The sequence below is a fragment of the Pseudophryne corroboree genome, chromosome 5 (assembly GCF_028390025.1).
Source record: "Pseudophryne corroboree isolate aPseCor3 chromosome 5, aPseCor3.hap2, whole genome shotgun sequence".
Taxonomy (NCBI): domain Eukaryota; kingdom Metazoa; phylum Chordata; class Amphibia; order Anura; family Myobatrachidae; genus Pseudophryne; species Pseudophryne corroboree.
Window position 1 is genome coordinate 800,347,629 of NC_086448.1, and position 13,299 is coordinate 800,360,927.

The following is a 13,299-nucleotide window of genomic DNA, read 5'->3' on the forward strand; positions in this document are numbered from 1 at the left end:
CGGTGTAAGAAGAATGGAAGGACAGCAGTGCTTACCTCTTCTGGCTGCCCTCCTTTGGTTGGATAATATACCACGCGGTATTTCTCAACCTTTCCTGGGGCGTGTGTCCAGCTGACGCGGAACCCTCTGGCTGTTACCTCCGATGTGACTAATTCAGACGGAGATCCAACCTCCTCAACTATGTCCCCTGAAAGTGCAGCATGAGGTGGTTCATTCTATTGTGTCTCTTCCTATCCGCATCATTCATATACATTTGTTATACAACAAAACTCATGTACATTCATTAATTCATTCATGCATGCATTTGATTGATTGATCGATAAATCATTTTGTCATTCAATCAATCATTCGCTCATTCATTATTTAAAACTGTAGTGTACCACACCTGTAAAATATTTTCCTTGCTTCTGATTGGTCCTCTTGCTCACCCCTTATTCCGACTTTTCGGATAGGGCTGGGAGAGGAACGCAGGAGCCCTGGAAAGAACAGCTGCATGCAAAAGCCCCCAGGGTGCCAACACATTGCGGCCATGCCCTCTCCTCGTCCTGGGTCCTGGCATTTCTAAAGGCAGCCCCGGAACTGGACTACCTACTGCTCAGATGGGAGTCCTAGTTTTTAATTCCACAGTTACAGAAGAAAGAACCTTTACGCCAGCTGGCCGCATTTCAGAACGATACGATAGCCTTGTACTAGTACCATGAGAATGCTGCATACACAGTATACTGCACAATAAAGGCTGCATTTCATATCATTAATGTCTTCTTACCCTTATCTGGCACTTGTGTCAGTTCCTGTTACTGTAATGGTTACCAGACACGCTACCTTGATTTAACTTTACAGGCAAGTGGACTATTATAAATACTTCTTACATGATAAATCTACTCAACGTTCTTATCAACATAAACAGATAAAAAAGAAGAAAGGTAATAAAACAGAGTTTACAAAGGTGGACGTGACGGATGAGCGGACAGACGCAACAGTGATTTTCTGCCTGGAAAGATGATATTTTTCTGTCCTTACCAATAATCAACCACAGCAGCTGCTGATGACATCACCTTGTGTGGCCGACTCTTCCCTTACTTTAAGTTAAACTGAGCCTGAAGAGGCCCACGGGAAGTAGTATACTGATAGCGGTGGCGTTTTGGGTAATAATAAATGAGACACAGTAATTATTCAGTTTTTCACACACACACACACACACACAAACACACACACAAACACACACACACACACACACACACGCGCGCGCTCTCTCATCTCCCAGCTCACGGAACCTCTGAGCCCCACGTTATCCACAGCCAGCCTCTGCTTGCCATCCCTGGGGAGATGGCGCGTTACCCTCACCTTTGATAGTTATGTCAATGTCCTCCACTCTCTCGCACACAGTTTTCGTAAGGGACTCCACGATGGAGTTCATGATGTTGAAGTCTGCAACATTGTAAACATGGTCGCTGTCGGGCTCCGAGGCAATCTCCTTCAGCTCATTAAGGTCAGCGTTTTTCACACCTTAAATTATATTAATAAACAAGATATTAGTGTTACAATTTTGACAGAATATAGAAGATATTAGTGTTACAATTTTGACAGAATATAGAAGTACATAGGAGTACATCGAGTTGCGAGGCCTTCCTGCGTGGGCTTGCGCAAGTGTGCATAATCGAGTGTCTAGCGTATTCACTGGTGCACGCCCACTTCCTGGTCTGTAGAGCTATCGCTGTAAATATAGGATGTGGCTACGTTAGAGTTTGCAGGTGCCTCAGAATATATGCATGGCAGAAACCATAGCAGTGGCACCGTAACGTCACACGTGCCTACTCTACCTGGAATGTCCCAAATTTCTGGAAGTTCTCCTGTACTCCCGGGAGATAAGAATAGCCCCAATATCCCACCCACTTCTCCAGTGGTCCGAAGGCTTGATGAAGTGATTAGCAGCAAATTGCGTTACTGTGGTCTCAACCATAGACATGCACAGGTTTACAACAAAGGGGGTGGGGGTGAATGGGAGTGGGCGGGGCCATAATGACACCCGCAAATCACGGCTTTACCCCGTGAGGAGCTGGGGCACAGATTCTGGTCATTTGACTGGGGCTCCCACACATAGTTATATCACCAGTGTTGGGGGCACTGTGGCATGTGTACTGGGGGTTCTGTGTGGCATAATGTGAACTGGGGGCACTACAGTTTGTGTAATACAAATTGCAGTAATTACCCATTTTACTTTTAAATAATATTGTCCACATATCATATTGTCACTTCTATTGGTAGGGGCCCTTACAAATGTGTTGCCCTGGGGCTCCCATAAACCTTAATTTGGCCCTGCACTTAATATACACTTACCAAGGAATTCCCAATTATAACAACTTCTCTCACTGCAAAAATGCTAAATTTTAGGTGCCCCTGCTGCAGTCATTATGTCACCCACAAATCCATGTACTTACGGGTAAATATAAATCTGTTTGCAAAAAGTAGGCATGTGACATCACAAAAAATAAGAATTTACTTACCGATAATTCTATTTCTTGTAGTCCGTAGTGGATGCTGGGGACTCCGTAAGGACCATGGGGAATAGCGGCTCCGCAGGAGTCTGGGCACATCTAAAAGAAAGCTTTAGGACTATCTGGTGTGCACTGGCTCCTCCCCCTATGACCCTCCTCCAAGCCTCAGTTAGGATACTGTGCCCGGACGAGCGTACACAATAAGGAAGGATTTTGAATCCCGGGTAAGACTCATACCAGCCACACCAATCACACTGTACAACTTGTGATCTGAACCCAGTTAACAGCATGATAACAGAGGAGCCTCTAGAAAAGATGGCTCACTACAGCAATAACCCGATTTTTTTGGTAACAATAACTATGTACCAGTATTGCAGACAATCCGCACTTGGGATGGGCGCCCAGCATCCACTACGGACTACGAGAAATAGAATTATCGGTAAGTAAATTCTTATTTTCTCTGACGTCCTAAGTGGATGCTGGGGACTCCGTAAGGACCATGGGGATTATACCAAAGCTCCCAAACGGGCGGGAGAGTGCGGATGACTCTGCAGCACCAAATGAGAGAACTCCAGGTCCTCCTCAGCCAGGGTATCAAATTTGTAGAATTTTGCAAACGTGTTTGCCCCTGACCAAGTAGCAGCTCGGCAAAGTTGTAAAGCCGAGACCCCTCGGGCAGCCGCCCAAGATGAGCCCACCTTCCTTGTGGAATGGGCATTTACAGATTTTTGGCTGTGGCAGGCCTGCCACAGAATGTGCAAGCTGAATTGTAGTACAAATCCAACGAGCAATAGTCTGCTTAGAAGCAGGAGCACCCAGCTTGTTGGGTGCATACAGGATAAACAGCGAGTCAGTTTTCCTGACTCCAGCCGTCCTGGAAACATATATTTTCAGGGCCCTGACAACGTCTAGCAACTTGGAGTCCTCCAAGTCCCTAGTAGCCGCAGGCACCACAATAGGTTGGTTCAGGTGAAACGCTGACACCACCTTAGGGAGAAACTGGGGACGAGTCCGCAGTTCTGCCCTGTCCGAATGGAAAATCAGATATGGGCTTTTGTGAGACAAAGCCGCCAATTCTGACACTCGCCTGGCCGAGGCCAGGGCCAACAGCATGGTCACTTTCCATGTGAGATATTTTAAATCCACAGATTTGAGCGGTTCAAACCAATGTGATTTGAGGAATCCCAGAACTACGTTGAGATCCCACGGTGCCACTGGAGGCACAAAAGGGGGTTGTATATGCAGTACTCCCTTGACGAATGTCTGGACTTCAGGCACTGAAGCCAATTCTTTCTGGAAGAAAATCGACAGGGCCGAAATTTGAACCTTAATGGACCCCAATTTGAGGCCCATAAACACTCCTGTTTGCAGGAAATGCAGGAATCGACCGAGTTGAAATTCCTCCGTGGGGGCCTTCCTGGCCTCACACCACGCAACATATTTTTGCCAAATGCGGTGATAATGTTGTGCGGTCACCTCCTTCCTGGCTTTGACCAGGGTAGGTATGACCTCTTCCGGAATGCCTTTTTCCCTTAGGATCCGGCGTTCAACCGCCATGCTGTCAAACGCAGCCGCGGTAAGTCTCGGAACAGACAGGGTCCTTGCTGAAGCAAGTCCCTTCTTAGCGGCAGAGGCCCTGGGTCCTCTGTGAGCATCTCTTGAAGTTGCGGGTACCAAGTCCTCCTTGGCCAATCCGGAGCCACGAGTATAGTTCTTACTCCTCTCCGTCTTATAATTCTCAGTACCTTGGGTATGAGAGGAAGAGGAGGGAACACATACACTGACTGGTACACCCACGGTGTTACCAGAGCGTCCACAGCTATTGCCTGAGGGTCCCTTGACCTGGCGCAATACCTGTCCAGTTTTTTGTTGAGGCGGGACGCCATCATGTCCACCTTTGGTTTTTCCCAATGGTTCACAATCATGTGGAAGACTTCCGTGTGAAGTCCCCACTCTCCCGGGTGGAGGTCGTGCTGAGGAAATCTGCTTCCCAGTTGTCCACTCCCGGAATGAATACTGCTGACAGTGCTATCACATGATTTTCCGCCCAGCGAAGAATCCTTGCAGCTTCTGCCATTGCCCTCCTGCTTCTTGTGCCACCCTGTCTGTTTACGTGGGTGACTGCCGTGATGTTGTCCGACTGGATCAACACCGGCTGACCTTGAAGCAGAGGTCTTGCTAAGCTTAGAGCATTGTAAATGACCCTTAGCTTCAGGATATTTATGTGAAGTGATGTCTCCAGGCTTGACCATAAGCCCTGGATATTCCTTCCCTGTGTGACTGCTTCCCAGCCTCGCAGGCTGGCATCCGTGGTCACCAGGATCCAGTCCTGAATGCCGAATCTGCGGCCCTCTAGAAGATGAGCACTCTGCAACCACCACAGGATGGATACCCTTGTCCTTGGTGACAGGGTTATCCGCTGATGCATCCGAAGATGCGACCCGGACCATTTGTCCAGTAGGTCCCACTGGAAAGTTCTTGCGTGGAATCTACCGAATGGGACTGCTTCGTAGGAAGCCACCATTTTTACCCAGAACCCTTGTGCATTGATGCACTGAGACTTGGCTCGGTTTTAGGAGGTTCCTGACTAGCTCGGATAACTCCCTGGCTTTCTCTTCCGGGAGAAACACCTTTTTTCTGGACTGTGTCCAGGATCATCCCTAGGAACAGAAGACAAGTCGTCGGAACCAGCTGCGATTTTGGAATATTGAGAATCCAATCGTGCTGCCGCAACACTACCTGAGATAGTGCTACACCGACCTCCAACTGTTCCCTGGATCTTATCCTTATCAGGGAATCGTCCAAGTAAGGGATAACTAAAATTCCCTTCCTTCGAAAGAATATAATTATTTCGGCCATTACCTTGGTAAAGACCCGGGGTGCCGTGGACCATCCCTACGGCAGCGTCTGAACTGATAGTGACAGTTCTGTACTATAACCTGAGGTACCCTTGGTGAGAAGGGTAAATTTTGACATGAAGGTAAGCATCCTTGATGTCCCGAGACATCATGTAGTCCCCTTCTTCCAGGTTCGCAATCACTGCTCTGAGTGACTCAATCTTGAATTTGAACCTCTGTATGTAAGTGTTCAAAGATTTTAGATTTTAGATTTAGAATCGGTCTCACCGAGCCGTCTGGCTTCGGTACCACAATAGTGTGGAATAATACCCCGTTCCCTGTTGCAGGAGGGGTACCTTGATTATCACCTGCTGGGAATACAGCTTGTGAATGGCTTCCAAAACTGCCTCCCTGTCAGAGGGAGACGTCGGTAAAGCCGACTTTTTGAAAACGGCGAGGGGGAGACGTCTCGAATTCCAATTTGTACCCCTGAGATATTACCTGAAGGATCCAGGGGTCTACTTGCGAGTGAGCCCACTGCGCACTGAAATTCATTGAGAACGGGCCCCCACCGTGCCTGAGCTTGTAAAGCCCTAGCGTCCTACTGAGGGCTTGGCAGAGGCGGGAAAGGGTTTCTGTTCCTGGGAACTGGCTGATCTCTGCAGCCTTTTTCCTCTCCCTCTGTCACGAGCAGAAAAGAGGAACCTTTTGCTTGCCAACAAAGGACTGCGCCTGATAATACGGCGTCTTATTTTGAGAGGCGACCTGGGGTACAAACGTGGATTTCCCAGCTGTTACCGTGGCCACCAGGTCTGAAAGACCGACCCCAAAAGTCGCCTTTCAAAGGCAATACTTCCAAATGCCGTTTGGAATCCGCATCACCTGACCACTTTACTGATAGAATTGGACAACGCACTTATACTTGATGCCAGTCGGCAAATATTCCGCTGTGCATCATGCATATATAGAAAAGCATCTTTTAAATGCTCTATAGGCCTTATCTAGGATATCAATATTTCCAGTCAGGGAATCCGACCACGCCAACCCAGCACTGCACATCCAGGCTGAGGCGATTGCTGGTCGCAGTATAACACCAGTATGTGTGTAAATACATTTTAGGATACCCTCCTGCTTTCTATCAGCAGGATCCTTAAGGGCGGCCATCTCAGGAGAGGGTAGAGCCCTTGTTCTTACAAGCGTGTGAGCGCCTTATCCCCCCTAGGGGGTGTTTCCCAACGCATCCTAACCTCTGGCGGGAAAGGGTATACTGCCAATAACTTTTTAGAAATTATCAATTGTTATCAGGGGGAAACCCACGCATCATCACACACCTCATTTTATTTCTCAGATTCAGGAAAACTACAGGTAGTTTTTCCCTCACCGAACATAATACCCCTTTTTGGTGGTACTTGTATTATCAGAAATGTGTAAAACATTTTCCATTGCCTCAATCATGTAACGTGTGGCCCTACTGGAAATCACGGTTGTCTCTTCACCGTCGACACAGGAGTCAGTATCCGTGTCGGCGTCTGTATCTGCCATCTGAGGTAACGGGCGCTTTTGAGCCCCTGACGGCCTATGAGACGTCTGGACAGGCACAAGCTGAGTAGCCGGCTGTCTCATGTCAACCACTGTTTTTTATACAGAGCTGACACTGTCACGTAATTTTTAACAGTACATCCACTCAGGTGTCGACCCCCTAGGGGGTGACATCACCGTTACAGACACTCTGCTCCGTCTCCACATCATTTTTCTCCTCATACATGTCGACACAAACGTACCGACACACAGCACACACACAGGGAATGCTCTGATAGAGGACAGGACCCCACTAGCCCTTTGGGGAGACTGAGGGAGAGTTTTCCAGCACACACCAGAGCGCTATATATATACAGGGATAACCTTATATAAGTGTTTTTCCCCTTATAGCTGCTGTATGTTTTAATACTGCGCCTAATTAGTGCCCCCCTCTCTTTTTTTAACCCTTTCTGTAGTGTAGTGACTGCAGGGAAGAGCCAGGGAGCTTCCCTCCAACTGAGCTGTGAGGGAAAATGGCGCCAGTGTGCTGAGGAGATAGGCTCCGCCCCCTTTTCGGCGGCCTTATCTCCCGTTTTTCTGTACATTCTGGCAGGGGTTAAATGCATCCATATAGCCCAGGAGCTATATGTGATGTATTTTTTTGCCATGTAAGGTATTTTTTATTGCGTCTCAGGGCGCCTTCCCCCAGCGCCCTGCACCCTCAGTGACCGGAGTGTGAAGTGTGCTGAGAGCAATGGCGCACAGCTGCGGTGCTGTGCGCTACCTTATTGAAGACAGGAACGTCTTCTGCCGCCGATTTTTCCGGACCTCTTCGCTCTTCTGGCTCTGTAAGGGGGCCGGCGGCGCGGCTCCGGGACCCATCCAGGCTGGGCCTGTGATCGTCCCTCTGGAGCTAATGTCCAGTAGCCAAGAAGCCCAATCCACTCTGCACGCAGGTGAGTTCGCTTCTTCTCCCCTTAGTCCCTCGATGCAGTGAGCCTGTTGCCAGCAGGTCTCACTGAAAATAATAAACCTAAACTAAAACTTTCACTAAGAAGCTCAGGAGAGCCCCTAGTGTGCACCCTTCTCGTTCGGGCACAGAGATCTAACTGAGGCTTGGAGGAGGGTCATAGGGGGAGGAGCCAGTGCACACCAGATAGTCCTAAAGCTTTCTTTTAGATGTGCCCAGACTCCTGCGGAGCCGCTATTCCCCATGGTCCTTACGGAGTCCCCAGCATCCACTTAGGACGTCAGAGAAAAGACCATTTGCGCTGAGCTTTTACACTTACGTGACAAGAAGAATATCTACGTTTTTATTTAAATGTTTTTGTTTCACACTATAAATAAAGTTATCCATGTTCTATTTAATAGCTCCCTGCACCTATTTAGCCATCTTCCGTAAGTCTGTGAATCAGCTCAGCCATTTATCTTAAAATAGAGGCTATCATTCTAGTGCGTTTATGGTGGGCTTTGGGACAGGCAGGTAAACTACAAAATGTACAATGCAAGCATCAAGCATTATCGGAAGCTTATAGAATATGCCTGGCCTTGGACCATGTGCAAATTCGTATAATCCATCATTATATACAGTAGTACCGGCAAATATGGCTGACCCATTGTCATGCGGTGATATTTGTTATACTATATGTAAGTTAGAGATGGCCATCGGTGGTTAATCATCAATGGCTGCATTCGATGGTGCCATCGGTGGTTAACCTTGATGGTGTAAAACCATTCACAGTTAAATCAATGATGATTTCAACCACTGATGGTTATCCCTGTGCTATGGATTAGTAAACTGCTGGCCAATCAGACCCTGGGGGCCGGGTTTTGCAGGTCTGTTGGGGGGGCGTACCTTGCATTAAGTGCAGGGGGGGGGGGGGACTATCGTGGTGTTTCTGCCATTGATGGCAAAACTATTTTACATCGGCCATCAACCATCGATGATTTGTAATCATCAGCTTTTGATGTTATATTGGAGGATAATTAGAAAAACATGGAGAGAGATAAAGAGGAGTGATAAAGAACCAGCCATTCGGCTCCTGACAGTTTACAGACTGTGCGGCAGATGTATTAACCTGGAAGTGATAAACCAGTGATAAATGCAAGGCGATAAACACACCAGCCAATCAGCTCCCATATGTAAATTAACAGTTAGGAGCTGATTGGATGGTGCATTATCACCTTGCACTTAACACTGCCTTATCACTGGTTTATCACTCCCTTATGCTTTCTCCAGGTTAATACTAGAGATGAGCGGGTTCGGTTCCTCGGAATCCGAACCCGCCCGAACTTCATGTTTTTTTTCACGGGTCCGAGCGACTCGGATCTTCCCGCCTTGCTCGGTTAACCCGAGCGCGCCCGAACGTCATCATGACGCTGTCGGATTCTCGCGAGGCTCGGATTCTATCGCGAGACTCGGATTCTATATAAGGAGCCGCGCGTCGCCGCCATTTTCACTCGTGCATTGAGATTGATAGGGAGAGGACGTGTCTGGCGTCCTCTCCATTAGAATAGAGATAGATTAGATAGAGAGAGAGAGATTGTGCAGAGTCGCAGACAGAGTTAGTTTACCACAGTCAGTGACCAGTGCAGTTGCTAGTTAACTTTTATTTAATATAATATATCCGTTCACTTCTCTCTGCTATATCCGTTCTCTGCCTGAAAAAAAAAACGATACACAGCACAGTCAGTCACACAGTGTGACTCAGTCTGTGTGCACTCAGCTCAGCCCAGTGTGCTGCACAGTCATCAATGTATAAATTAAAAGCTTATAATTAATTGTGGGGGAGACTGGGGAGCACTGCAGGTTGTTAGCAGGAGCCAGGAGTACAATTATATTAATTAACAGTGCACACTTTTGCTGCAGGAGTGGTGACCAGTGCCTGACCACCAGTATAGTATTGTTGTATACTACTAATATCTCTTTAAATATCAACCAGTCTATATTAGCAGCAGACACAGTACAGTGCGGTAGTTCACGGCTGTGGCTACCTCTGTGTCGGCACACGGCAGGCAGTCCGTCCGACCAGAATTGTATTATTTATTATTATATACCTACCACCTAACCGTGGTTTTTTTTTCATTCTTTATACCGTCATAGTGTCATCCTAATTGTTACGAGTATACTACTATCTCTTTATCAACCAGTGTACAGTGCGGTAGTTCACGGCTGTGGCTACCTCTGTGTCGGCACACGGCAGGCAGTCCGTCCGACCAGAATTGTATTATTTATTATTATATACCTACCACCTAACCGTGGTTTTTTTTTCATTCTTTATACCGTCATAGTGTCATCCTAATTGTTACGAGTATACTACTATCTCTTTATCAACCAGTGTACAGTGCGGTAGTTCACGGCTGTGGCTACCTCTGTGTCGGCACACGGCAGGCAGTCCGTCCGACCAGAATTGTATTATTTATTATTATATACCTACCACCTAACCGTGGTTTTTTTTTTCATTCTTTATACCGTCATAGTGTCATCCTAATTGTTACGAGTATACTACTATCTCTTTATCAACCAGTGTACAGTGCGGTAGTTCACGGCTGTGGCTACCTCTGTGTCGGCACACGGCAGGCAGTCCGTCCGACCAGAATTGTATTATTTATTATTATATACCTACCACCTAACCGTGGTTTTTTTTTTCATTCTTTATACCGTCATAGTGTCATCCTAATTGTTACGAGTATACTACTATCTCTTTATCAACCAGTGTACAGTGCGGTAGTTCACGGCTGTGGCTACCTCTGTGTCGGCACACGGCAGGCAGTCCGTCCGACCAGAATTGTATTATTTATTATTATATACCTACCACCTAACCGTGGTTTTTTTTTCATTCTTTATACCGTCATAGTGTCATCCTAATTGTTACGAGTATACTACTATCTCTTTATCAACCAGTGTACAGTGCGGTAGTTCACGGCTGTGGCTACCTCTGTGTCGGCACACGGCAGGCAGTCCGTCCGACCAGAATTGTATTATTTATTATTATATACCTACCACCTAACCGTGGTTTTTTTTTCATTCTTTATACCGTCATAGTGTCATCCTAATTGTTACGAGTATACTACTATCTCTTTATCAACCAGTGTACAGTGCGGTAGTTCACGGCTGTGGCTACCTCTGTGTCGGCACACGGCAGGCAGTCCGTCCGACCAGAATTGTATTATTTATTATTATATACCTACCACCTAACCGTGGTTTTTTTTTCATTCTTTATACCGTCATAGTGTCATCCTAATTGTTACGAGTATACTACTATCTCTTTATCAACCAGTGTACAGTGCGGTAGTTCACGGCTGTGGCTACCTCTGTGTCGGCACACGGCAGGCAGTCCGTCCGACCAGAATTGTATTATTTATTATTATATACCTACCACCTAACCGTGGTTTTTTTTTTCATTCTTTATACCGTCATAGTGTCATCCTAATTGTTACGAGTATACTACTATCTCTTTATCAACCAGTGTACAGTGCGGTAGTTCACGGCTGTGGCTACCTCTGTGTCGGCACACGGCAGGCAGTCCGTCCGACCAGAATTGTATTATTTATTATTATATACCTACCACCTAACCGTGGTTTTTTTTTCATTCTTTATACCGTCATAGTGTCATCCTAATTGTTACGAGTATACTACTATCTCTTTATCAACCAGTGTACAGTGCGGTAGTTCACGGCTGTGGCTACCTCTGTGTCGGCAGTCGGCAGGCAGTCCGTCCATCCATAATTGTATTATTATTATAATATATACCACCTAACCGTGGTTTTTTTATACCACCTAACCGTGGCAGTCCGTCCATAATTGTATACTAGTATCCAATCCATCCATCTCCATTGTTTACCTGAGGTGCCTTTTAGTTCTGCCTATAAAATATGGAGAACAAAAAAGTTGAGGTTCCAAAATTAGGGAAAGATCAAGATCCACTTCCACCTCGTGCTGAAGCTGCTGCCACTAGTCATGGCCGAGACGATGAAATGCCAGCAACGTCGTCTGCCAAGGCCGATGCCCAATGTCATAGTACAGAGCATGTCAAATCCAAAACACCAAATATCAGAAAAAAAAGGACTCCAAAACCTAAAATAAAATTGTCGGAGGAGAAGCGTAAACTTGCCAATATGCCATTTACCACACGGAGTGGCAAGGAACGGCTGAGGCCCTGGCCTATGTTCATGGCTAGTGGTTCAGCTTCACATGAGGATGGAAGCACTCAGCCTCTCGCTAGAAAACTGAAAAGACTCAAGCTGGCAAAAGCACCGCAAAGAACTGTGCGTTCTTTGAAATCCCAAATCCACAAGGAGAGTCCAATTGTGTCGTTTGCGATGCCTGACCTTCCCAACACTGGACGTGAAGAGCATGCGCCTTCCACTATTTGCATGCCCCCTGCAAGTGCTGGAAGGAGCACCCGCAGTCCAGTTCCTGATAGTCAGATTGAAGATGTCAGTGTTGAAGTACACCAGGATGAGGAGGATATGGGTGTTGCTGGCGCTGGGGAGGAAATTGACCAGGAGGATTCTGATGGTGAGGTGGTTTGTTTAAGTCAGGCACCCGGGGAGACACCTGTTGTCCGTGGGAGGAATATGGCCGTTGACATGCCAGGTGAAAATACCAAAAAAATCAGCTCTTCGGTGTGGAGGTATTTCACCACAAATGCGGACAACAGGTGTCAAGCCGTGTGTTCCCTTTGTCAAGCTGTAATAAGTAGGGGTAAGGACGTTAACCACCTCGGAACATCCTCCCTTATACGTCACCTGCAGCGCATTCATAATAAGTCAGTGACAAGTTCAAAAACTTTGGGTGACAGCGGAAGCAGTCCACTGACCAGTAAATCCCTTCCTCTTGTAACCAAGCTCACGCAAACCACCCCACCAACTCCCTCAGTGTCAATTTCCTCCTTCCCCAGGAATGCCAATAGTCCTGCAGGCCATGTCACTGGCAAATCTGACGAGTCCTCTCCTGCCTGGGATTCCTCCGATGCATCCTTGCGTGTAACGCCTACTGCTGCTGGCGCTGCTGTTGTTGCCGCTGGGAGTCGATGGTCATCCCAGAGGGGAAGTCGTAAGCCCACTTGTACTACTTCCAGTAAGCAATTGACTGTTCAACAGTCCTTTGCGAGGAAGATGAAATATCACAGCAGTCATCCTACTGCAAAGCGGATAACTGAGGCCTTGGCATCCTGGGTGGTGAGAAACGTGGTTCCGGTATCCATCATTACTGCAGAGCCAACTAGAGACTTGTTGGAGGTACTGTGTCCCCGGTACCAAATACCATCTAGGTTCCATTTCTCTAGGCAGGCGATACCGAAAATGTACACAGACCTCAGAAAAAGAGTCACCAGTGTCCTAAAAAATGCAGCTGTACCCAATGTCCACTTAACCACGGACATGTGGACAAGTGGAGCAGGGCAGGGTCAGGACTATATGACTGTGACAGCCCACTGGGTAGATGT

The 13,299-nt window shown here is 47.1% G+C and overlaps 1 protein-coding gene across 1 annotated transcript in view; it reads right to left on the reverse strand.

Annotated features, from left to right (window-relative positions):
• COL14A1 (collagen type XIV alpha 1 chain) overlaps positions 1-13,299 on the reverse strand; it is a 258,070-nt gene that overhangs the window by 166,914 nt on the left and 77,857 nt on the right. The window contains exons 9-10 of the mRNA XM_063924450.1: positions 1,345-1,506; positions 36-187 (exon numbers count right to left, since the gene is read on the reverse strand). Coding sequence (XP_063780520.1) covers positions 36-187; positions 1,345-1,506 — 314 coding nt within the window. The remainder of the gene's footprint in view (positions 1-35; positions 188-1,344; positions 1,507-13,299) is intronic.